This window comes from Primulina eburnea, chromosome 7, assembly GCF_022965805.1.
Source record: "Primulina eburnea isolate SZY01 chromosome 7, ASM2296580v1, whole genome shotgun sequence".
NCBI lineage: Eukaryota > Viridiplantae > Streptophyta > Magnoliopsida > Lamiales > Gesneriaceae > Primulina > Primulina eburnea.
Genome location: NC_133107.1, coordinates 618,793 through 642,581, shown reverse-complemented (window position 1 = coordinate 642,581; position 23,789 = coordinate 618,793). Strand labels below are relative to the sequence as shown.

Here is a 23,789-nt window from a genome sequence, read left to right as displayed (position 1 = left end):
TCGCTAAAACCGTCGCAAATTGTTTAAAGCGACGGTTCTAGCGTCGGTTCGGTTAGCCGTAACCGGTGGCCTCGTCGCCTCGCCAAACGACGGTAAGTCAATAACCGTGACCATTATGGCGACGGTTTGATTTATGAACACCGTCGCTATTTTGGCGACGGTTCATTTAAACCCGTCGCTATTTTAAGCGACGGTTTATTTCGCACGGTCGCTATATTAAGCGACGGTTATTGATAAACCGTTGCTCCCTATAGCAACGGTTTGTGATACACCCGTCGCTACATATAGCGAATGTGTACGTTTCAACCGTCGCTTATTATAGCGACGTTGCTTTAAAAACCGTCGCTAAATATAGCGACGGTGTTCACAATACCGTCGCTATATTCAGCGACGGTTACCAATGTTCCCTCGCTATTGACCTAATATTTTTAAAAAAAAAAATATAATTCGTATATTGTGTTGTGTAATTAAAAAACTATTGACAAGAAAATTTAAAAAACATGATCATATCACTAAACTAAAAATAAGAATCAATTGTTTCATACATGTGTCATAAAAATAAATCACAAAAAAAAAACATCTACGGTGACTGCGTCTCGTCGTGGTCGTCGTCGTCGTCGTCGTCCCCGTACCCCTGCGTCGGAGGAATATAAGTCTGTGATAATTTGTAGTCATGCGAAGAATGACCAACTGATGCGCCACGGGATCGGGATCGACCCCTGTGAGAATTGTCTGGTCCAGACGGCGTGCGGCCTGATGTATGCGCAGTAGCTGCCTGCGACATGCCTTCAACTAGGGCTCGGACTTGCTCCTCTAGCGACGTCATGCGATCTCTCAGCATGACGTTCTCCGCCCGTGTAGCCTGCACCATATCGACGAGCTCATCGTTATGCCGTAACGACCGGTCTAGAGCCTGCCGCATGTCTGTCATATGCTGGGACTCAGACGACTGACCGACACCCGACGACCCACCCCGTCGCCCCGGAGCCATCTCTTCGGGATAAAAGGTGCTGGCCATGGACCCACACCCGTACATCCTCCCCTTATTCTTCCCCCCAACCACATTCTTGAACATGCTGTTTACCGACTGTGGGCTGGGGACTTCAGGTTCTGATCCATCAAAGGGAGTGACCGACTGAGCCATGGAACGCTCCATCTCCTCCTGTGATGTTGATTAAAAATGAATCAAATCGAATTTTTTTAACGTAACGTTAACGAGTATAACTAAATTTAATAAACTTACGTGGATCAGACGGGATCGTGTGTCGACGAAAGTTCCATCTGCATGTCGATGTGTGTGAACGTACAACTCCCATGAAGTTGGATCTCTGCCATGACGAGCTCGCTAAAATAAGTAAAACATTAGCATTTATAAGTAATGAAATATGTATATATATATATATATATATATATATATATATATATATATATATATGTATGTATGGTAAAGTACAAATGAAAAGAATTAAATTGGAAGAAATACCAGATCCTGCCCGTGAGCGCTGTACGTCTTCGCACCTGCGATGTGCTTCGCTGTTCCTATTCGCCTTGTTTTTCGCGGCTCTGCTCTGCCAATCCTCTTGCTGCCATGCAGCATTCCAAGAAGCCCATCTCTCATGCGGGACCGACTGTGGATACTTGTTCTTGCTCCTCCAGCCATGAATGGTCCGTCGGTATAGGCTGGCAATGTTACGGGTCCACAACTGCCGTACTTGAGCGTCAATGTTCTCCGCCCATCTATACCTCAACTGCAATATTTAATATTTAAGTAAATTAATAGTTTAATAAAAATTGAAATATGTTATTGTAAAAATTGATTGATTTAATAAAGACTTACGCAAAACTGATCCCAGTACCACTGGCGCTGCTCAATTGTCACATATTTCCACGACGAGCCGGTTTCACATGTCTGCAGTTTGAACTGTTTTGATATGAATCTCGAGACAGTGTTATTATCTGGGCAAAATCTATAACCAGGAAAAAATTGTTATTTTAATATTTTTCCTAAAAAACTTAAATAAGTAGAGCAAAATTTTTGCGATAAATTACTTGAAGTTTACAAAAAAATTTACTTACATCCCATCCTGGATGGTAAGCTCAAGCCTGTGATCAGGCGGTGGAGGAGGCGGATGTCCAGACATAGTAAATAAACTGCAAATACAAAAAATTCGTTGTTACAAATATCTTAAAAACCCATTAACCACTTAATTAAGAACCCACTTTCCAACATACGATCCATCCAACTTCAGTTTGATGTTTTACTTTTTATGCCTACAAATTTTAAAATCCTTATTTACATAAATTAAATTAACAAAAAATATACAAGGAAAAAATAAACAAGTATCTATCATTCTAACATTAACTTATTGTTCCTACTGAAAAATTAAATGCATGAGTTATTAATAAAATAACGCTAAAATTTATAAATAACATGCATAAAATTCATAAATAGCATTGTACGGTAAAACAGTCGCTAAACTAAACTACTACGCAAAACTTCATAAATAACATAGTACGTACGCTAAAATTCAGCACTACACTAATAACACGTAAATATTAAATTTTGCAGTACAAAAAACAGTTTAGAAATCTAACGCGCGTGAGGATATGCAGCTGGAAGATCACACGAACGAGCAATTCTACGAAATGCAAAAGAAAAGATGTTAGTACACATAAATAAACCGACATTTCATGCGAATAAATTGATAGAGTTTCGATACTACCGGATACCAAAGGCGAAAATCGCTGAATAAACTGCGGCCGAAGCTCGGTATATATAGAAAAATTAGCGACGGTTGTTAAAAACCGTCGCTATTAGCCACGGTTTTTGATAAAACCGTCGCAAATAGCGACGGGAAATGTCAAACCGTCGTCGATCTAGATCGGCGACGGTTTTTTCAAAAATGTCGCTGTTTAAAATAGCGACGTTTGGATGAACACCGTCGTCAAAATTAGCGACGGTATTTCAAAAAACGTTGCTACTAGCGACGGTTTGATTAACAACCGTCGCTATTTCAATTTATTTTTTTTTTAAATAATGTTTTAAATTTTATTACCAAAACATTTTAGTTGCTTAAATAAATTTAATTTAAAAATAAACCTTTATAAAAACAATTGAGATTACATCCATGTTGCTGCTCTGTCGTAATTATAGGTATGCAAACAATGTGTTAAAATATGTGCACAAAAACATTTATATTCTTTTCCAAGTACAATTCAATATAATTAAACTGAACCTTATTCACTTTCGTCGTATTCGGTTTCACGGACATCATCGCTCGAATATTGAACATCTTCTGCTTCACTTTCACTACTATTCAAATCAATTTCGTTGTCGTACATAACATTTACATCGACTAAATTCTGAGACGTCAAAAGAAATTGAGTTGAAATGTCATGAAGTACACTTTCGTTGTTTTGAAATGCATCAGTATTCTGCTCAATATTTGGCTCAACATCATTGACATAAGCTCGCCTACGTAGAGTACTCACATGCATCCAATCTGATTCTGCTCTCTTCGTTGTTGGATAAGTCAGATACACAACTTGCGAGGCTTGCGTAGGAAACACAAATGGTTCGTAGTCTCCCAGATTATTTTTTCGGTTGACATCAACAATTTTGTACTTTTTGTGTACGCGTGTGCCCGACCGAGGATGAGTATGAAACCAGCGACACTTGAAAAGTACAACTTGTCTCATTTGTAGACCTGGGTATTCAATTTCCACTATTTCTTCAAGTTGCCCATAAAACTCAGTGACATTTCCACTACTCATATGACCACTAACTTGAAGCCCCGAGTTGTTTGTACCTTTGAACGAAGTGTCATGCACTGTATGAAAGTTAAATCCATTAATGCAATAACCTCGGTAAGTCTTAACTTTCATCAGAGGACCTCCTGCAACCTGTTTTATAATTGGCTGTTCAATTTGAGAATCCGGCAAGGTAGCCTACGATAAAAAATAATTTGAAACTTTAAATCACATTATATAACAGTTCATTGAAATATGTGAACAGAATTAAAATTTTGGCATTCATACATATTGACGAAACCACTGAAATGTACGCCTCGACTGAAGCGTCATCCATATCTGGATATGTCATACGTACGTTGTTCTCGTACATGCTGCAACACATTGAATACAATTTAAATTCTGAAACGAGTAATTATATAAATTAATGAATTAAATATACATAATACCTGACAAATGGCTTTATTTCATTGCAATTGTGCAAAACATATGTCGAAATTGCATGATATTCTTCATTTGATAGCCATCGCGATTTTGCAGCTCCAATCTTCTTATCACGATTGCGGAATATTGAAAGAAGTTCAGAGTCATCAGTGTCAACATATGTGCTCTCACGAGCTTCCCCAGTTTTTCGCCTTCTGCTAGCCGTCGAATCACTGAAGTAATGTTGACAAAATATAGCAGCCTCCTTAACCAAATATGCATTGCATATGGAACCTTCTACTCGTGCCTTGTTACGTACCGTGTTTTTAAATGTACGTAGATATCTTTCAAAGGGATACATCCACCTAAATTGTACAAGGCCCATGATGCGTGCTTCATATGGTAAGTGTATGCACAAATGCTCCATCGAGTCGAAAAAACTTGGGGGGAAGATCTTTTCTAACTTGCACATTATGATGGGAATTTGTTCGCTTAAACGCAACATATCACTTATTTTAACATTCCGCGCTGTTAAGTCTGCAAAGAATATACTTAACTCGGTAAGAGCCTCCCAAACATCTCGTGTTAACAACTCTTTTAATACCACAGGAATTAGTCGTTGCATGAATACATGACAGTCATGACTCTTCATTCCAAACATCCTCAACTTGTTCATGTCTACGCAACGCGCCATTTTAGACACATACCCATCAGAGAATCTAACTTCTTTTAGCCATCTAAAAAGAACTTTTCGAGAATCCTTGTCAAGTGTGTAATTTGCTTTCGGAAATTTCCCGTCTGCTGTAGATGGATGCAACTCGGATCTAATACCCATCCGAACAAGATCAGCTCGTGATTTGGCATTATCCTTCGTATGCCCTTGTATATTACAAACCGTATTGAAGACATTGTCAAAGACGTTTTCTCAATGTGCATGACATACAAGTTATGTCTTATAAGGTTCGTACTCCAATATGGAAGCTCCCAAAAAATACTCCGTCTTCTCCAACCACATCTAGTCAAGCTACAAATTTGCTTATTGATTGTATCAGAGTACATCTCATATGAAGGTCTGAAACCAAATTCGTCCAACTCATTCAGCAACTCGTCCCCAGGTTTAGAGATAGGAGCCGGCTGTGACACTTGTTTACCTCTTAGAAACATTGTCCTACTACGACGCAATGGATGATCTGCAGGTAAAAACTTCCGGTGATTGTCAAACCATGATGTCTTGCCACTACATGGCAAGGTAAAGGCGTCTGAATCAGACATGCAGTGGGGACATGATTGTTTTCCGGAAGTGCTCCAACCAGACAACATTGCGTACGCGGGAAAATCACTTATCGTCCACATCAAAGCTGCACGCATATCAAAATTTTGTTGGGCGTGAATATCGTACGTGGGAACACCATTAGACCACAAGGATTGTAGCTCGGCGACTAATGGCTGAAGGAATACGTCCAATTTATCTTTGGGGTTACTTGGTCCAGGTGCAATCACAGTCAAGAACATGTATTCGTCTTTCATACACATCCAAGGTGGTAAATTATATGGAGTAACAATGATAGGCCATGACGAATACTGCTGCCCACTTTGTCCAAAAGGTTGAAATCCATCTGTTGACAATCTTAATCTCACATTTCGGATTTCTGCTGAAAAAGATGGATGCAAAGCGTCAAAATGACGCAACGTTGCACAATCAGAAGGGTGTGTCATAGTGTCACCGTCGAAATGATGGTCATTATTCCAACGCATATGTGACGCTGTAGCTTTCGAAGCATACAGTCTTTGCAAACGTGGAGTGATCGGAAAATAATACATCATCTTGTACGGAGTTCCCTTCTTCTGAGGATTTCGAGATCGACTTCTACTACGTTTGTATCGAGGATGTTCACATATCTTACACTCTGTTAAACCCTCGTCAACACCCCAGTATATCATACAATTATTGTTGCATGCATCAATTTTTTCAACCGGAAGCCCTAGATCTTTGATAATTTTTTTGGTCGCGTAAAAACTCTCAGGGACGAAGTTATCAGACGGACACAACTCTGACATAAGTTGACACATGTCATTGTAATTGCGCTCGGACATGTTGTGTTCATGTTTCATCTTTAGTAACCGATCGAGCACAGACAACACAGTATGACCGTGTGGATTTCCATCCCAAATTTCTTTTTCGGCTGATTTAATGCATTCATACAATGATTTAATATAACTGTTTGGACTTTCAGGATCTTCAGGAACATTATTTACTGTTGGATTTTCTTCACCAAAATTCACATTCTCATTTTCTGGGTTCTCTTCAAAGTTAACATTTTGTTGAAGAAAATTCAAAAATTCTGGAGATGTAGTTTGAGCAGTTGGTGGTGCTACACGAGACCTAGATGACGAAGGAACTTCCATATTAAAATTAGGAAAGACCGGGGGAATATATTCCTCTCCATGAAAATACCAGTTGTAGTAATCCGGTACAAATCCATAACGACCGAGATGTACCTTCACAGTATCTTCATCTAAATATGTTTGGTTCTGACATTTTTTTCGATTGCAAGGACAACGGATATTTCCATCTAATAAACACTCAGGATGACTAAGTGCAAATGCTACAAACGACTCTACACCAACACAATATTCAGCCGTTAGAAATCTATTCTCCAACCGACGATACATCCAATTTCTATCGTTATCCATTTTATCCTACAAAATAAAAAGTAAGATGTATTTTACTTTTCAAATTAAATCTTGTATGTAATATTAGTCATTTTTAAACAAATATGTATATCATATCACATTATTATAATGACGTGTCATAATTTATTTTGTTTAAAAATCTTATAGGCTTTTATACTTGTCGTATCCCTTACCGGGAGTGTGGGATGTCGTCTTAATATCCTCCCAGGATTTATAACAAGTTTTCCAAAAAATTATTATATACATACTAACAGTATATTATATGTTAATTATATATAAACGATACAAAAAATAACAATTGAATTGCAAAAAAACGTACTTGAGTAGAAGCAAAAATCGTCCACGAGAGCAGACTTGTTTATCGCTCGCAAATGTGAGTGAAGGGAGAGGAGATGTGTGAAGAAAAGCAGTCGAAGACGCGACAATTTATAGACAGTTTGCTAATAGCGACGGTTGTTCACAACCCGTCGCTATTAGCGACGGATTTACTAAACCGTCGCCGATCTAAATCGGCGACGGTTTAACTTTGACTGTCGCCAAAAGTGACGACGGTTTTTTAAAAAAACGTTGCTATTTTTGAAGATAACGACGGTTTAATTAAACCGCCGTTAAATATAGCTACGGTCTCTTTTTTTTCGTCGCTATTATAGCGACCATTTATATTAAACCGTCGCTTCACAAAATAAGCGACGGTTTACTCAAAACCGTCGTCATTTGTGGCGACGGTATATGGAATACTGTCGCTAAAAATGAAGACGGTTTACTTAAAACCGTCATTAGTTTGACGACGGTTTTTATTAAACCATCGCCAAACCTAAATAGCGACAGTAATTTAAAAAACAGTCGCTACATAGCAACGGTTTACAAAAAACCGTCGCTATATTTGCGACTGTTTTACTAAAACCGTCGTTAAGTTGAGCGTTTTTTTGTAGTGACCTGCGACCATGAAGCAATTGGGACTCATTCTTGGAATTGCTTTGATAATCTTTATGGCATTCTTGACGGAGGCCTCAATTGAGTTTTTGCTTCGGTTTAGTCGGACTGCAAAGTCTGCATCTTATGGAGGACTTATGGGGATACGTTTGGAAAATATGGCAGGATATTGATTCAAATCTGTGTGTTAGTCAACAACGTCGGTGTGCTTGTTGTGTACATGATTATCATAGGTATTTTTCTTGATTGATTTTTAGTTGAGCATGCATCTCCCCACAAAGTTATTACAGGGCTTCTGTTGGGAGTTGACAAATGTTCCTTCTCTACTATGTGGCAGCCTTGGCAGCACATAAATTGAAACATATTGTTTAGGCTACTATATTATTTAAATGTCTTGAATTGCACCGGAGTTACAAACTATAACTTTTGGTACCACTGTAGACACTCGATCCTAAAGCTTTTGTTGTCTTGTTATTAATTTTTGTGAATGCTTATAACAATAAGGTGACGTGCTTTCTGGAACAACATCCGGAGGAGTCCATAATGCTGGTGTTCTTGAAGGCTGGTTTGGAGAACACTGGTGGAATACACGTTTTTTTGTTCTTCTTATCACCGCCCTTGTCATATTTGCTCCATTGGCAGGCTTAAAGCGAATTGGTGAGCCCCTTCTTGTTTTTTTTTTTTGGCAATAGCTCGAAAGTTGGTACATGCTTTGAGATAAGTTGCTTGATGACATGGTTTTTCACCTTAATGAACCAAACCTGCATGAGCAATGTGACTTTCTCTGTGATTCTTGGCATTGAATTTTATGTTACGCTTTTGAAGTATTTTTTGCTTCATATTTGTTTACTTTTTCCTTTTTCTATACAGTTAATTGTGTCATGTGAACTAGTTTCCCACCAAATACATGAATCACATTAGTCGAATTAATCTTGTATCAAGAATAACACAAGGAATTTTCTTTTATTATTAAAATTATTATTTGCCTTTGTTTACTGATTTTGTCAGTAGTTTATTTCTCCGTTCATTTGTTGAAGTTGAAATGTCGAATGTTTTATTCATTTGTTTACAGATTCATTGAGATACACATCTACTCTATCAGTTGCACTGGCCGTTGTATTTCTTGTCATTACTGTGGGTATTACACTCTTCAAGTTGATAAATGGAACTGTTCTGATGCCTAGATTGCTTCCCAATATCACCGATGTTGCTTCATTCTTTAACCTCTTCACCGCAGTTCCTGTTCTTGTCACTGCATACATATGCCATTACAATGGTATGTAATCAACTAGTCAATTTCATTTTTGGGACTTAATTTGCACGTTTTTACTTTATGCTTTTACATTCGACAGAACCAGAAGCTAAATTTTGATAAATATGTAAATGTACAATGGCTCTTAAATTTATAATCAGCCAGAGATTTGTGTTCATGTCCTCAAATTGAGATCCTTACAGAAACTTAGATGGTTTCTTTGAGATGGATGCATTTTCTGTTTTGCAGTGCACTCAATAGCCAACGAGCTTGATGATAGCACACAGATAAAGTCTGTTGTTAGAACCTCCCTTCTCCTTTGCTCAAGTGTGTATATAATGACTAGCATCTTCGGGTACCTCTTATTTGGTGAAGCAATACTTGATGACGTTCTTGCCAATTTCTCTACGGATCTTGGCATTCCATTTGGGTCACTACTCAACGATATTGTCCGTGTTAGCTACGCAGCCCATTTGATGCTCGTTTTTCCCATTGTTTTTTATCCCCTGAGGCTAAACATAGATGGACTCCTATTTCCATCCGCTAGGCCGTTGGTCTCAGACAACTCCAGGTTTGCGTTGCTCAGTATTGGGCTCCTTGTCGTCATCTTTTTGGGTGCAAACTTCATACCAAGCATTTGGGACGCCTTCCAGTTCACTGGAGCTACAGCTGCTGTTTGCATTGGTTTCATCCTTCCATCTGCGGTGGCACTCCGGTAAGTTTTTTATTTCTGTCATGCCCCAGGCACACAGTACCATACAAGTAGTGTCTCTTGGCAATGCGTTTTCTAAAGTAGCTGATATCTGCACTCACTTTACAAAAAAATGATATAATCCAAATTGCTAGAAGTGGTCATTGCTCGGTCATATAAAGCAAGTCACACACGTTCCACAATTTGACGTGGGGCGAAATATTACACTATGAACCACTTGAATGCGTTAGATTATATGAGTTCCCACAAAAATTATGCCCAAATTACGTGAAGTTAATCGTGACACTGTTCTTGTTGGCCCAGGGACCCGTATGGCTTAGCCACAAATAAGGACAAGATCTTATCCGTATTCATGATTGTTTTAGCCATCTTCTCCAATCTGGTGGCGATATACAGTGACGCCTATTCATTATTCAAGAAGAATTCACCAAAACGTGAATAATCGATCACCTCTGATATTTACAAGCTAAAGACATCTATTGTTGAAAATGGAACTGTCAACATAATCAGAATGAAATTGTACTCATTCATTTGGATTTAAAAGTGTGCAGGACCGCGTTTCGATTGCTCCTGCGGTCTGCAGCTCAACTTAAATATTCGACTAGTCTTACTGAAAGTGGAAGGTTCTAGTTGTATCATTTGTGTTTGCATTGTATTTTCGACGATTGTGTTGCACTCAGATTCACGTATCGTCGTCGTCGTCACCATCAAACATGAGATTAGATATGTATGCGTTCTCTTTTTCACCGGTTTGATTTCTCCCTCTTGGATTTGATATTTGTGTATAATGTGTTTTCAGAGCCTGGTAATAAATATATTTCATGTAGAATGAATCCGTAAAAAGTAACGATTATTCTAAACTATTACGTTTTGCTTTTATGAAATACTCCATGTTCTCAAATATATAGTCTAGTTTTTATATTTAGTAGCATATTTTCTAGTTCATTTAATAATATATCGTATTAACTAAATCATGAAAATACACAATTATTTTTTTTAAATAAGTTAAATTAAATTTAAAATAAAAATTTTGTATCTAAACTTTGTTTTTCAATGTTTTTATGATGTATATGAAAATGCAAATAAATTTATATATTTAAGACCAAAAAACTATATAAAATTGCCACTAATTTCAAATCTATAAAAATCTGGAATCAGTACTCTTTGAATTTAAATAGCGAAATAAAATATGGAGTAGAACTTATTTAAAAGTAAATTTAGGATGCGAATAATAATAAAAATAAAATTTGAAATAAGAATATAAGAAAATGTAATAGGAAAAAGAAATAGTAAAAAAGTTTCATATATTTTTTCCATAGCTAATTTAAAATAATCATTAATTAACTGTGAACGTGTTACCCAGATTTTTTTTTTTTTTTTTTTCAGATTGGGGAATTGTCAATAAATCGCAAAATAATTGGGTGTAATTATGATTTGAGAAATTTGTGGGTACCGTCGGTAATTTTTCTACTTTGTTTTCCATGTAAGACCACTTAGTTCTCCGATCTCCATTTCGCCATCACAGCATAGCTCGGCCCTCGCTTCTCTCTCAAACACACTCTTGAAGCTGCCTTTACAGCTACATCTCTTTCTTTCACAATTCATCTATCGGTATTGAAATTTCGGTTTTTTGGGTTTTGTTTTTTATTGATGATTTGTTAAAGAATTGCTGAATTTTCTGAACTTGTGACTTTGGTTTGATGTCAGGTTGAATTTTTTCTTTGGTAGTTTGTTGAAAAAATCTGGAATGCTTACCCGATTCATTTCCTGGATATTTATCTCGCCGTGATTAGATTCAGTCCTAAATTGTGAATTCTGCTATTCATCAGTACCTCGTGATTTTTCAGGAAGTGGTTTTCGGTAATTTCATGATTTATTTGAACTGCTAAAAATCTCATGGGTCTATCAGCCTAAGAATGATAGATTGTCTTGGGTGCCAAACCATATTGATTATATCTTTCTTTGGAAAATTGGTACATTGATGAAAGGTTTCTTTTAGTTGTGCATTGATGTATCTATAATCCAAAAATAAGTGTTGTATGAAATATTTTGATGATCCCAGTAGTTTTCTTTTCTGGCTAATGGGAAAGTGATCACTGCATGAAAGGAAATTGTATGATCACACCCAAATTATATTGCAATTCGACTCGACTTTTTCTTCTTTTAATTTTTATTGTATGGAAATTTATGTTATTTCTTGTTAGTGAATGAGATTTTTAAGGGTACCAAGGTGTGAAAGGGAGGGAAAATTTTGACAATTTAATTAACAAACAGTTGCCTCTGCATGACGGATATAGGTCAACTAGTCTAGCAGGACACCCTGAGTGACTTCTGGGAAGGAGATGGAACGAGATCATCTGGCCGAGTCCCTCAATGATCTCTTCACCAGTGTCTCTAATGTGATCAAAGGCGACCTTCAGGTAATAGCTTCATTAGATGTTTTGTTGGTTTAATAAATGTATAGTGAATGAGTTCATGGAGAAGTGCTATATATGTATGTACTTCGTTCAGAGGTGGTTCTTGTGTGGGACAGACGCTCCATCCCGTTCAAGAAATATGATATTTCACTGTGTAATTCTTTTCGAAACTGCAAGTAGTTTTGTTCTTCCAAATAAATCCAATCGAACCATCTTGCCCGTCGAGTCGATCCTCTCCCAAATTATGGTATTAGCCCTTACTCCTTATGTTAATGTCTCAAGTGAGTTTGAAATCAATGCAAATGATGCTTATCCCCTTTGGTCTAGGTAAAGATTTTTCGAGGAAATTCTGGCAATGTTGTAGATGATGCTAATATACATTGCATAACTTTTTGATGGTTTCTTGTTTTTATTTCCTCGAACCTTTTCCCAATGCTCTTGTTGCTATGTATGGCTCTCATCCTGTGCCCTGAAAGCTCAGGGAACGAACGACATACTCAAACTTTTGGAGAAAATGAATATAAGGGTGGCGGAAGAATACGCAGGCTTTGGCGATGTGGCTTCTGGTTTAAGAGTATATGTGGAGCAACTGAAATCTAAAAGTGGTGGCTTCGACGAATATGTTCACCAGATCGATTCGATAGAGCAACAAGTCACCGAGTTTGAAGCTGTAGTGTCTGTGCTTGATAAATACGTTTCTCTATTAGAAACAAAGTTGAAATCTATCTACCAGATTCCACCTTCGTAGATTTTGCTCGTAACTCATAGTTTAGCAATAATGTCGCAAGTCTTGGCTCTCTCGTGTGTTATCAAATACATTAATTATAGTTCGTGAAAAACATTAATTGTAGAAGAGGGGAATAAACAAATCCCCGTTATTTATTGACTTATTATAGCCGCCAGGGGTTTAAAATCATAAAGTTTTGTGGATTAACTGTAAGAATTTAAAAATTGTGGGCTACGATGTGAATAATTTACTATTGAGCGGTAAAGTGAAAATCGCAACTTTTTTTAGCATAGGTTTTCACTTTTGACGCTTTACAATAATTACAAAACAATCCAACCAAATTTTAAAATTATGCGTACCTCTTTCCATGTTGAATGACCTCTCCTTTAAGGATTTTTTAATCCTACATTTACATCACTAAGTTCGGATATTATATATAGCTCTTCTAAGTTATATTTTTATCGTTTCCGTTCTCGGTCAAAAGGAAAATTGTAAAATGACAAATATCACTCTTTATTTTTATTCAAGAGGACTATCGTAAAACGAATAAATACCTTGATTGAGTTTTAAAGTCAACAGATATAAATACAATATTGATATTAGGTACGGATGCACACGAGCTGAGTCGAGTTCGACTATCATACTACTGTTGGCAATTCTAATGCGTATGCAATAATTCATCGGATGATGATGAAAGGAAGAATATATGAGCAGTATGAATCCGTATGTTCTTTTTCTATCTTATATATTTTATATATTGTGTATTGTGTCTATGATATATGTGTTATTTCAATCAGACGAAGACTTCTTTCTGAAGTGCAAAAATCGATCACAACACTTTTTTGTGAATAGCCAACTACCGGCACCCCCAAACCACTTCCCGGGCATGGGCGCTCATGCTTCAAATCAACTCTTATGGAAATTTTTACCTTGCTACAAATTTTTTTCCTTTTCGGGCTTAATCTTCATTTGTTAAACTTTCAAACAACTACTCGACTTGTCTCGATTTAAATTTTGTAGGCTTGAGCTCCATCGAGTATTCAATTTCAAGCTCGAACTCAAATAATAAAAAAAATCGAGTTAGTCGAGTACATACTCGAAAAGCTTAAAACTGTTTGTACCCAGGGGTGTGCAAACGGTCTGTTCGATTACCGACCGAACCGAATAGACCTATAACCGATTTAACTGATTTTATTTTCGAATTATCGAACCGAATATTCATAGAAATCGAATTAGCCGAACCAATTTTCAAATCGGTTTTTTCGATTATCGACCGAAATAACCGATTTTTTTTTTTTTTTTAAAAATACGAATTTTAACACACACAAAAAAAGAAGAAATGGAGAGCTCATAAATAACAAGAAACGCTGAACAAAAAATATCAACAACAAATAAAAATATTGAAGATAAAATCATTGGATGAATGTGCTTATTTCTAATGTATGAAAAGTTGGGCTTTTTTCCAATGTATTTTTAATGCTCATATACAATTTAAATTAATATATATATAATAAATCGATTAATTCGGTTTAACCGGATTTTTCAAATTAAAACCGAAACCGAACCGAGTTAACCGAATTAATCGATTTTTTAAAATTTCAAAACCGAATTTCCGAATTAATTCGGTTCGGTTGGTTAATTTGGTTTAATTCCAATTTTGCACACCTCTATTTGTACCATAATTTTAAGGTTTAAACTTTGTATTTATATGACCAAAAACACCCTTAAATTATATATCCCATGAAAAATATATGGTTACTCGAGTAACTCGTGAGATCGAGTAAAAAAATTAAAACTCAAACTTGACCCGAGTTCGATATTTTCAAACTCCAGTGGAGTTTTGATTGCGCAATTCATGAGTAACTCGACTCGTTTGATTTGTACAAACATAATACCAAGTATTTGCTTGTTTCAAAGTTATAAATGAGATTATTATTATTATTATTATTATTATTATTAAAAACGTGAGCATTAAACATTTATGTAGTATTTGTAATTGTTTTTTAAAAGATAATTCAAGAATTTTTCTTCACAAATTTTGCAAATTGAACTTAAATCCGGGTTGCGGTTATATCCAATGCCAGAACATCAGTTATTGCCTTCAATCAGCGCCGCTGTCTCCCATTCAGACGGGCCAAACTCTCACAAGCCTAAGAAAATTACGACATGACCAAATCCATGGGCCCTCCGCCTCCAAGAAACCCTTCCACTGCCGTCGCCGAGGCTGAACCCTCAGTCTCCGAATCAGCAGACACCACTGAACTGCTCCCACCGCCTCCCTTACCTCCCAACAATTCAGAATCTGAGCCGGAATCCGAATCCTACGAAAATAATCAAGGACCTCGAATAAATCCGCACCAGACCGATCCCTCTGAGAATTCCACTCAACTTTTCAATCCTGCTGATTCAGACAGTATTACTTCTGATAACGTTGAAAAGAAGGGCGAAGACAGCAAAAACAATGCAGCAGTTCCGTACACGATTCCTGAATGGAGCGGAACCCCCTGCCACCATTTCTATCTTGAAGTTCTGAAAGATGGAGCCATCGTTAATCAATTTGATGTGTTAGTAACTCATACCTTCGGGTCTTAATATTTATTTGTTGTTGTTTTTACTTTTTATTTTTATTTTATTTTTTTTTATCATAGCACCCTTTACACTAAATGCTATGTTTTAGTTATTTGGGAAAAAATGTTAGATATCCAGTTGATGGATTAAAGAAAACCTTTTTCCTGCTCGGATTTAAATATTAACCAAGGAAATTCTTTAAGAGCAAATTTTATCTCGTGTATTTTTGTTGCATTTATATTTTCTCAAGTGTCTAGCTACCTTAAGAAAAAAACTTAGGTTGTATTTGGATGTGTGATTTGATTTAAGAATGGATTTGAACCATCTTGGGTATATAGTGTAATTACTAATACATGCTTATAAATTGGTAGAGGTGGATTTGAAATTTACATAAATGATATTCATATATACAATTCAAATCGATTTTAAAATATAGATTTGAAATCCTTCGAGTATCTCAATCCAAAAGCATGGCTCAATTTTTTGAAACAAAAAGTGATAAATTTGTTCTTACTTGCTTTTTCTATAATTAGGTTTATTAACTAAGTTTCATTGCATTACATTTACAACTGGTATACTCGTCCAGGAATAAGAAGGGGGCTTACATGTTTGGCCGTGTGGATCTTTGTGATTTTGTGCTCGAGCATCCTACAATTTCTAGGTTTCATGCTGGTATAGTTCTTAGCTATGCTTTCTAAATTGTTTTCACCCTCTATTTTGTAATGTTATTTTGTTTCACTCTTCCGCGAGTCCAATATTTGATTCCTTTTGAATTCTTGCTTTTCATGTAACATATAATGGGTTTTATTGCATGTACTTTCTTGTGAAATGAGCTGCTTTCTCGTGGTTCTTTGCATCGAGAAATGCCTTTTTAAGGTGGAGGATGATATCCTTTATGCTCTTCAAAAGCTATACATTTTACTCAGAAGTTGAGGGCTGAGTTGATGACAGGAATAGCATTTGGCACTTTGAGCTTTGATATGCACATTGCTTATCGAGTAACTGTTCATGTTTGGAAGTTTCCCTTGGAACATATGTTTGTTATTGCCAAAATGCGGCAGGAGTTATCCAGGAAAATTATGGTCTGCTGAATATCAAGATACATCATCTGCTATTGTTCTAATTAGGCTACATGTTCTTCAGCCTCATTTTATGTGTTGACAATCTTATAAGAGCCTTGGTTTTTGTTACAAACTATTGACAAAAAACCATAAAAGTTTCCTTCTTTTGGTTTGGATTATGTTTTTCATTTGGTATAAGAGTGTGATGCAGGTACTAAATATAACTCACAAGTGTCTGACATCAACTTTTAAAACATGCCTCACTTTTCTAGTTCTTCAGTTCAAAAGAAGTGGAGATGCATATCTTTATGATCTTGACAGCACACATGGGACATTTATAAACAAGAACCAGGTATAAATTTTCTTCCTGAGTACCATGTGTATGACTCGAGTTAAGTTTTCAACAATGTATATATTTGTAATTGTGTCCATGAAACATGAATCTATCTTATTTTACTTGCATTAATTATATATGTATCAAATTTCTTGTTCATGAAATTGACTGAGCAGCTACCGTATGCTGTTCTTTAAAGCTGGCATTCTATAGATGGCTGAGGCATATGAGGTTTTACTGGTTGCATCTTTTCTCGCGTTGATTGCGCGTAATTTTTCTCCTGTTCAAAAAACTTTAAATGGATTACATAAATCTTTGTGGTCGTCTCTGTATTTATTTTCATATTGAAATAAGAATCTTTTCTTTTTTGTCATGTTGAAATGAGAATCTTTCATTGTTTACCATTTTTGTTGTGATTCATTATTGGCTGAATTATCAGGTAAAGAAGAGGGTTTTCGTTGATTTGCATGTTGGTGATGTCATCCGTTTTGGCCAGTAAGTAGTAACTACGGCCTTGGTATTTATGTTTATTTGTTACTCAGCTAACATATTTAGTTTCACAGATGAATTTTTGAGTGTCGATTTTTGAATCCACCTTTTCTTCTACTTTTATGAAATTCTCTTAACTTTTATAGATTTTAAATCTTGTGAGATCTTCGGTATACCTTTCCCATATAATTTAAACTTGGCAGCTTTTGTTCTTATTTTTTTTCCTTGGCACAGCTCATCTAGGTTGTACATATTTCAAGGACCATCTGTATTGATGCCACAGGTAAGATTCTTTTGTTACAATAATCTGTAGTTTCAAGTTCCTCGGTAGCCTAATATTTGCTCATTAATAAAGTAATTTGTACATTCTGGAAAATACAGATCACAAATTTGTTTGTTGTTGTATGGGTAAATGGCTCTAAAATGACAGCATCAGTTTGTACTCGCTTATTATGTCATTAATTCCAGTGTATTCAGATTGTTTTCCGTGTATGGTCTTGTTTGAAAGGAAGCTGACTCGAAAAGTTTAAGAAAATCCAAGCTTCGGCTGGAGGTGCAAGATATGGAAGCATCACTTCTACGAGCAAGAGTGGAAGCATATCGTGCTGATGGAATTTCGTGGGGCATGCGTGAGGATGCTGTTGAGGAAACTGAGGTTATGTATTTTATGTTTTTTACTCAGGATGAAGTAGTTCCAGGACCATTGTTATCCAGGATTTGATTCTTGTATAGAAGTAACATTGTTGTATTATTCTACTCCTTTTCTTGTCTTGTAGAAATTCAAAATCTTTTGAACTTGAAAACGAAAGCATACCACATCTTGTTTCCACTCTGGCAGAGAAGAGCTACAATCTACAAAATTTTGGATTTTCCATGTCTCGCTACTTATGTTTTCGTTTCAAATGCTAACTGATCCAATTTTTTTTTTTTTAATTATTATCTTATTTTGGCCTTAATTTTTTTCGTATGTATATGCTTTAACCTTCTCATAATTTACCCAATTTAGTCTTGTCCTGTTCTTTTATCCTTGTTACAAAATGCTTTCTAATGTGTAGGAGGAAATTGATGAGATTACCTGGCAAACTTACAAGGGTCAGCTAACCGAAAAGCAAGAAAAAACACGAGATAAAGTAGTTAAGAGACTTGAAAAGGTTAGTTGTATTCTGTCACCAGAAGATGTTTTCAATTTTCATGAATGCATTCAGTTGCGTACTTTGCACAAATTACTTTTTTTTGCGTTTGACTGAATTTAAATTTATTGCATGCCTACCTTAGGCTCGTGCCGGCAATTGAAAACTTAAAATCACTTTCGATCATGTTTTAATCTTCGCGTTATTGTTTTTATAAACAAACAATTTTCTGATTTGTATAGAGCAATAAAAAGTTCTTTTTTTAAGAAAATCACGGACAAGTTGAACCAGAAGCTCGGAAGTTCAGTTTTCAGGCTTTTGATATTTTAGAACACCTTCTGCATCCAAACATTACCTTTTAAAAAGGAAAAATGTGCTTATTACAAAAAGAGCGGCCTTTTTTAAATTGCTTCCCCATAGTTGTCAAAGGCGAGCGCCACCAGACGAGGACAACGATTCATTAAGGCGAGCTCAGGTGTTTGCCTGGACTAGCCTTGGAAGTAACCGCGCCTGAGTGAATTTTTTTTAATTACTTGTTTAAAACAAAAAGCTCAAACCCGAACTCTAGCAACCCAACGCGCCAATGACGGAATCAGAAGAAGAGAGCTCTGAACAGGATAACGATGTGTGTACATCTACATATAAAACAACCAAAAAAATACCGATTTCACATCTTTTGGATGAATACTAACAATAAAAATTGATATTGATCAAGAAAATGACGAAGACCAAGAAGAATACAAGTCCGAAAGATGTGGGGAGTCTGATAATTCGATGGAAGAAGATGAATTTGATTTGGATTATTGAAGAATTTTAATGATGTTACTAATTACTATGAACTTATTAATTATTTTTTGTTTTGTGTGACATTGTTACCTAATTATTTCTTTTTTATATATTTATTCTAAGATAAATATACATTTTTAAAAATTTAAAAATGTACGCCTTGATTTGGTAAGACGCGCGCCTCGTCTTACGCCTCGCGCCTCAGGCTCATGGCCCTTGTGTGCCTTAGTGCGCCTTGTGTCCTTGACAACTATGTGCTTCCCTATCTCATTGCTGTCGTATTAAGCTGTATATTTTGAAGCCACAAGAATAAATTTATGAACTGTTGAAATCAAAGATAGCCATAATTTATCCCACATTCTTTGGTTTTTAAGCTCATAGACCGGTGTTTGTGAGCTCGAAGCTTTGATCCATTTACATTTTCATGTCATGGTTGATTTTTACCTTAACATCTCTATTCTCTTTTGATATTTGTGACCATGCATTACCTACCTGGAATATATCTGTCTTCCACCATTTGTTTAGATAAACCTCTCATAATTTTGTTTGTTGTTTTAGGGATGGTACGCCCTCCTTTCCTTATGTCGGATATTAGTCTTCTAGTTATATAGCTGGCAACATTTTCTGGTATAGAAATTGTAAATCTATATCATCAATGGTTTCATGTTCTTCCGTAGATTGGTCACATGAAGAAAGAGATAAATTCTATCCGAGTGAAGGACATTTCTCAAGGTGGTTTGACTCAAGGACAGCAAACTCAGATTGCTCGAAATGAGCAAAGAATATCACAGGTATATCATAATTATGTGGGCATTTTGAAAGAGATGTTTATCCACATTGCTAAAACATTTGGCTTAGCTGCACGGTGTACAATTTTTATGGCCAGTTGATGATTCAATTTATTTGGTCTAACAAATTTCGAAAGTGTTTTCAATTTGGTCAAACAAATTTCGAAAGCAATTTCTATTTAGTCAAAAAAAAAGAAAATATCATACTAATCATGGAACATGGGTGAAAACCTGGTTGTTTACCTGGACACTGTAGACACTGTTATACGACCTACATCTGAGTTAAGAAGCAAGATATTTCTGATTCCTTAAGCCGAGCCGATAACTTAGAAAAGTTTTCTATTTTCGTTTGAGGGTTGGAAATTTGTAAGTCAATTTCATATCCAGTCACACACAGTCGCTGCCATCATACATCACTTGTCTATTACCAAAAAGTAGTAGAGGACATACTATATTTCAGAGTGTTATTTGCCTTTGGGCTGTGAATCCTAATTCATATTTTACCAAACACTTTTGTCCATAAAATATTGATATGACAACCTCATTCGTAGAGTAATAGATTTTTCTATTAATTCGATCCCTGCAATTTTGACTTATTATATTTATGGATGACATGTTTGAAAATCAATTTGCTTTAATTTCAACACACGAACCTTTATTAGATAATGGAAGAGCTTGAGAATTTGGAAGAGACCTTGAATGATAGTATTCGGGAAAGTTTGGGTGCACGAGCTGGAAGGTTGTCCCGAGGTAAGAAAAAAGGAGCTACTGAAGATGAAGAAGATTGTTTCAGGTACATGAACAAATCCTTTAGTCAACTCTGTACAGTAAGTGAAAGATCCTGACCTGTCTGTGAAAAATTGCACCGAGACCTTGTATTCTTGGTTCTGTAGTTTCTCTCTTGTCACTGAAATCCAATTTCAATGTCATATAATAGGACTTATACATTTACTGTATACATGTGTTATTCACAAGCAGTGATGACGATGATTTCTACGATCGGACACAGAAGTCCTCAAAGCACAAGACTGGAGAAGACCAATCTGTAGAAACAGCTGATTCTCTTCTCGATAAGAAAGATGCAATAGTGAAAAAGATGGAAGATAAGAGAAAGCTGCTTCTGGGCAAGGACAAAGCAACAGAGACAAATGAGGTGGTTGAAGCTGGAGATGCACTTGATGCGTACATGAGTGCAGTTTCATCTCAGTTAGGTGTGTTAAGTCTTCGTCAACATAAATTTCTACTCTCGGATCTCTCTTTATCTCCTCTTTTATTATTTATCACAAGAGATTGAACATTTATATTTTGTTGTACTGTCTAAAACTGAATCATATTTCTGTTACTGATGTGTTCCAAAACATCCCAAAGAATTTGTCTCACTTGTGGATGTGTCAGTTTTGGCAAGCAGTTTCTCGTGAAGAATTTTTTTTATGATCATTGGGTTAAATTTAGTTCACTTGAGAAAATTTTCTGAACAGATAATATTGACCGAGTTTGAATGCAAATGGCTATTCTTCTAATCAAAATAAAATTCTTCATCCTAGTCGTTGATGTGACGAAATCCAAACAAGAAGTCTGATCTTTCCTTCGAACTGGCGGGTTATCTTTATCTAAGTGATCCTTAGTGGCACTACCACTCAAATTCAAGATGTAGATTTTCTCTGAATGGATGATAATCCTGATGTGTGATTGTTCTTTACTTTAACACTTTTATGAATGGGCAAAAGTGTTGTTGGGGGGATTATATGCGCGGTAAATCACTTCACTAAATTTTGTTGGTTGTTTTCTTGCTTTGCAACAGTTCTGGCCAATGAGGAAAAGATCAGTAAAGAGTTATCCACTCTTCAATCAGAGTTGGATAGGATTCTCTACTTGCTGAAAATTGCCGATCCTACAGGAGAAGCTGCTAGAAGGAGAGAATTCAATGCACATAAACCTAAAGCAATTGTGAATCATATTCCTGATTCGGACAAAAATGGAAGTATTCTAGCAGAAGCTTCATCAGTTAAAACCGTCCAAGACATGGTTATTATTGATCCGGCTTCAAAATCTGGTGAAAAGCAGGAAGAATCAGAGTCAGTACCCGACAAAGCTGAGACTTCAGCTCCTGCATATAACGTTACGAAGCCACAATGGCTTGGTGCTGTCGTGGATAGGAAAATTCAAGAAATTGTACAAGAAGTGCCAGTAGATTCACAGGAGAAAGATCAGTTTGTTGACTACAAAGATAGGGGGACGATGCTGATCATGGCACCAGATCCTTCCCAGGTGGAAACAAGAATTGAAGATGCATCCCCAGGTTTGATAATAAGGAAGCGGAAACACGTCGAAATTTCCAAGGCCAATGAGGTGAATGATTCTGAATCATCTGTCGATTCTAAGCTTCAAGCGGAAGATGCTGTGGCCTTGTTACTGAAGCATTCAAGAGGATACCACGCATCAGATGAGGAAGAAAAACCTGTTGGTGAAAATTTGCTCAAGAATAAAAAAACTAAAGATGGGAGAAAGCCGCACCGGGTGCTAGGTCCAGAGCGACCATCTTTTTTGGATGATGAGTCTGATGCTACGTGGGTTCCGCCTGAAGGTAATCAATCTTTTACTAAATATTGAGAGTTGAGACTACTTGGATGTTGACTTTTGTGTTGTTTCCTTTGTTTTTTGTGCTACGACTCTTCGCACAGGTCAATCTGGTGATGGAAGAACCTGTCTGAATGATCGTCTTGGTTACTGAATTTTGCTTGGATTGCTTCGGAATTGACACTTGTACTCCTGTACATATGATTAGTATTTGGCTAAGGTTGACATTCTGTTCGTAGGTTTTATGTTATATCAATCACCGCCTTGTATGAACTCAGTTATCGTATGAAGAGGAGATAGTGTGAAAGATGCTCCCCTCCGAGTCTCCGTCTCTCTGACTTAGTAGAGGTATAAATTGTACTCAGTCCACCAGAATTTTTTGTTTTTTCATCTGAAATCTATGAAGTACAGCTGAAATTTACGCACAGGATGTTGTTGGGATAATGAAATTGTTTGATACTCTGTGGTCTGTTCTTTGAGTAAACCCATATACCTTGATGTCTCGGGAGCTGATGTACAACAATGGTGGAGGCTGGAAATCACTGTAGGAGGGTGAAATTAAAATACACAGAATTTAGTGGAGCAAAACCATATTTGCACACACAGTATAAAGCTGTAGTAGCAGGATAACAAGATTGATCAATCGCCACATATGGATTGCAGTTCTATAACGGAAAACAAGCTTCTTTATTGTAGGTGTGAGGGAGGATTCAATGAATCGAATAGTTTAAGAATTTACGTAGTAGCATGTTCCCACGATAATTTACAATTTCCACATCCGTATTACAATCGATATGTCTTCGACCATTCTAGCACTTTCTGATCTGTTGGTATATCACTAATGGGAACTCAGGTATCACACAAGGGATGTGTATAAAATGCCTTGAGCAGAACTGCGACAGATATTCATTCACAAATTAAAGAAAGCGCCGTTTCGCCTCAGAAGGTTGATCATAACTTATCTACCGAGTTCTTCTTCTATTGGGGAAGTGAGTTTCAGGGAACTAAAATTCACCCTGCATCATAGCTTCTGAATCTCCAGTGGTAGCCCATTATAATTAGTAAGAGGAAGAATCTGATGAAAATTCTTCACGCCGACATCGTTAAAGCCAAGCTGACGGTGATAGTATGAGAAATTTGATCAGCTA

At 36.5% G+C, this 23,789-nt stretch overlaps 4 protein-coding genes across 9 annotated transcripts; 3 read left to right on the top strand and 1 right to left on the bottom strand.

Annotated features, from left to right (window-relative positions):
* Positions 1-480: 480 nt before the first annotated feature.
* Positions 481-7,795, bottom strand: LOC140836312 (uncharacterized). 5 transcript variants are annotated; one of them, XR_012119064.1, is made up of 3 exons: positions 1,484-7,795; positions 1,244-1,345; positions 481-1,162 (listed from the first exon to the last, which is right to left on the bottom strand). XR_012119064.1 is itself a non-coding variant. In XM_073201740.1 (3 exons), exons 1-3 carry the CDS (start codon positions 1,658-1,660, stop codon positions 581-583), a joined length of 861 nt encoding a protein of 286 aa, XP_073057841.1. In that variant the 5' UTR covers positions 1,661-4,900; the 3' UTR covers positions 481-580. The 5 variants fall into 5 exon arrangements, 1 of the variants encoding a protein (XP_073057841.1); XR_012119066.1 differs by having other exon boundaries at positions 1,244-1,328; XR_012119065.1 differs by having other exon boundaries at positions 481-1,345; positions 1,484-1,967; positions 2,077-7,795.
* A 9-nt stretch (positions 7,796-7,804) lies between these two features.
* On the top strand, positions 7,805-10,510 carry LOC140836313 (amino acid transporter AVT6A-like). Its single transcript, XM_073201741.1, has 5 exons — positions 7,805-8,033; positions 8,305-8,457; positions 8,873-9,076; positions 9,302-9,767; positions 10,068-10,510. The coding sequence occupies exons 1-5, from the start codon at positions 8,021-8,023 to the stop codon at positions 10,204-10,206; spliced, it is 975 nt and encodes a 324-aa protein (XP_073057842.1). The 5' UTR covers positions 7,805-8,020; the 3' UTR covers positions 10,207-10,510.
* Positions 10,511-11,641: 1,131 nt separating this feature from the next.
* LOC140836311 (biogenesis of lysosome-related organelles complex 1 subunit 2-like) lies at positions 11,642-13,020 on the top strand. The gene is made up of 2 exons (XM_073201739.1): positions 11,642-12,184; positions 12,663-13,020. Exons 1-2 carry the CDS (start codon positions 12,107-12,109, stop codon positions 12,927-12,929), a joined length of 345 nt encoding a protein of 114 aa, XP_073057840.1. The 5' UTR covers positions 11,642-12,106; the 3' UTR covers positions 12,930-13,020.
* A 1,948-nt stretch (positions 13,021-14,968) lies between these two features.
* LOC140836310 (uncharacterized) lies at positions 14,969-23,101 on the top strand. 2 transcript variants are annotated; one of them, XR_012119061.1, is made up of 13 exons: positions 14,969-15,472; positions 16,063-16,148; positions 16,810-16,889; positions 17,311-17,366; positions 17,595-17,643; positions 17,869-18,015; positions 18,416-18,511; positions 19,954-20,067; positions 20,727-20,857; positions 21,043-21,275; positions 21,866-22,648; positions 22,746-22,989; positions 23,070-23,101. XR_012119061.1 is itself a non-coding variant. In XM_073201738.1 (12 exons), the coding sequence occupies exons 1-12, from the start codon at positions 15,075-15,077 to the stop codon at positions 22,793-22,795; spliced, it is 2,223 nt and encodes a 740-aa protein (XP_073057839.1). In that variant the 5' UTR covers positions 14,969-15,074; the 3' UTR covers positions 22,796-23,101. The 2 variants fall into 2 exon arrangements, 1 of the variants encoding a protein (XP_073057839.1); XM_073201738.1 differs by having other exon boundaries at positions 22,746-23,101.
* Positions 23,102-23,789: the final 688 nt, after the last annotated feature.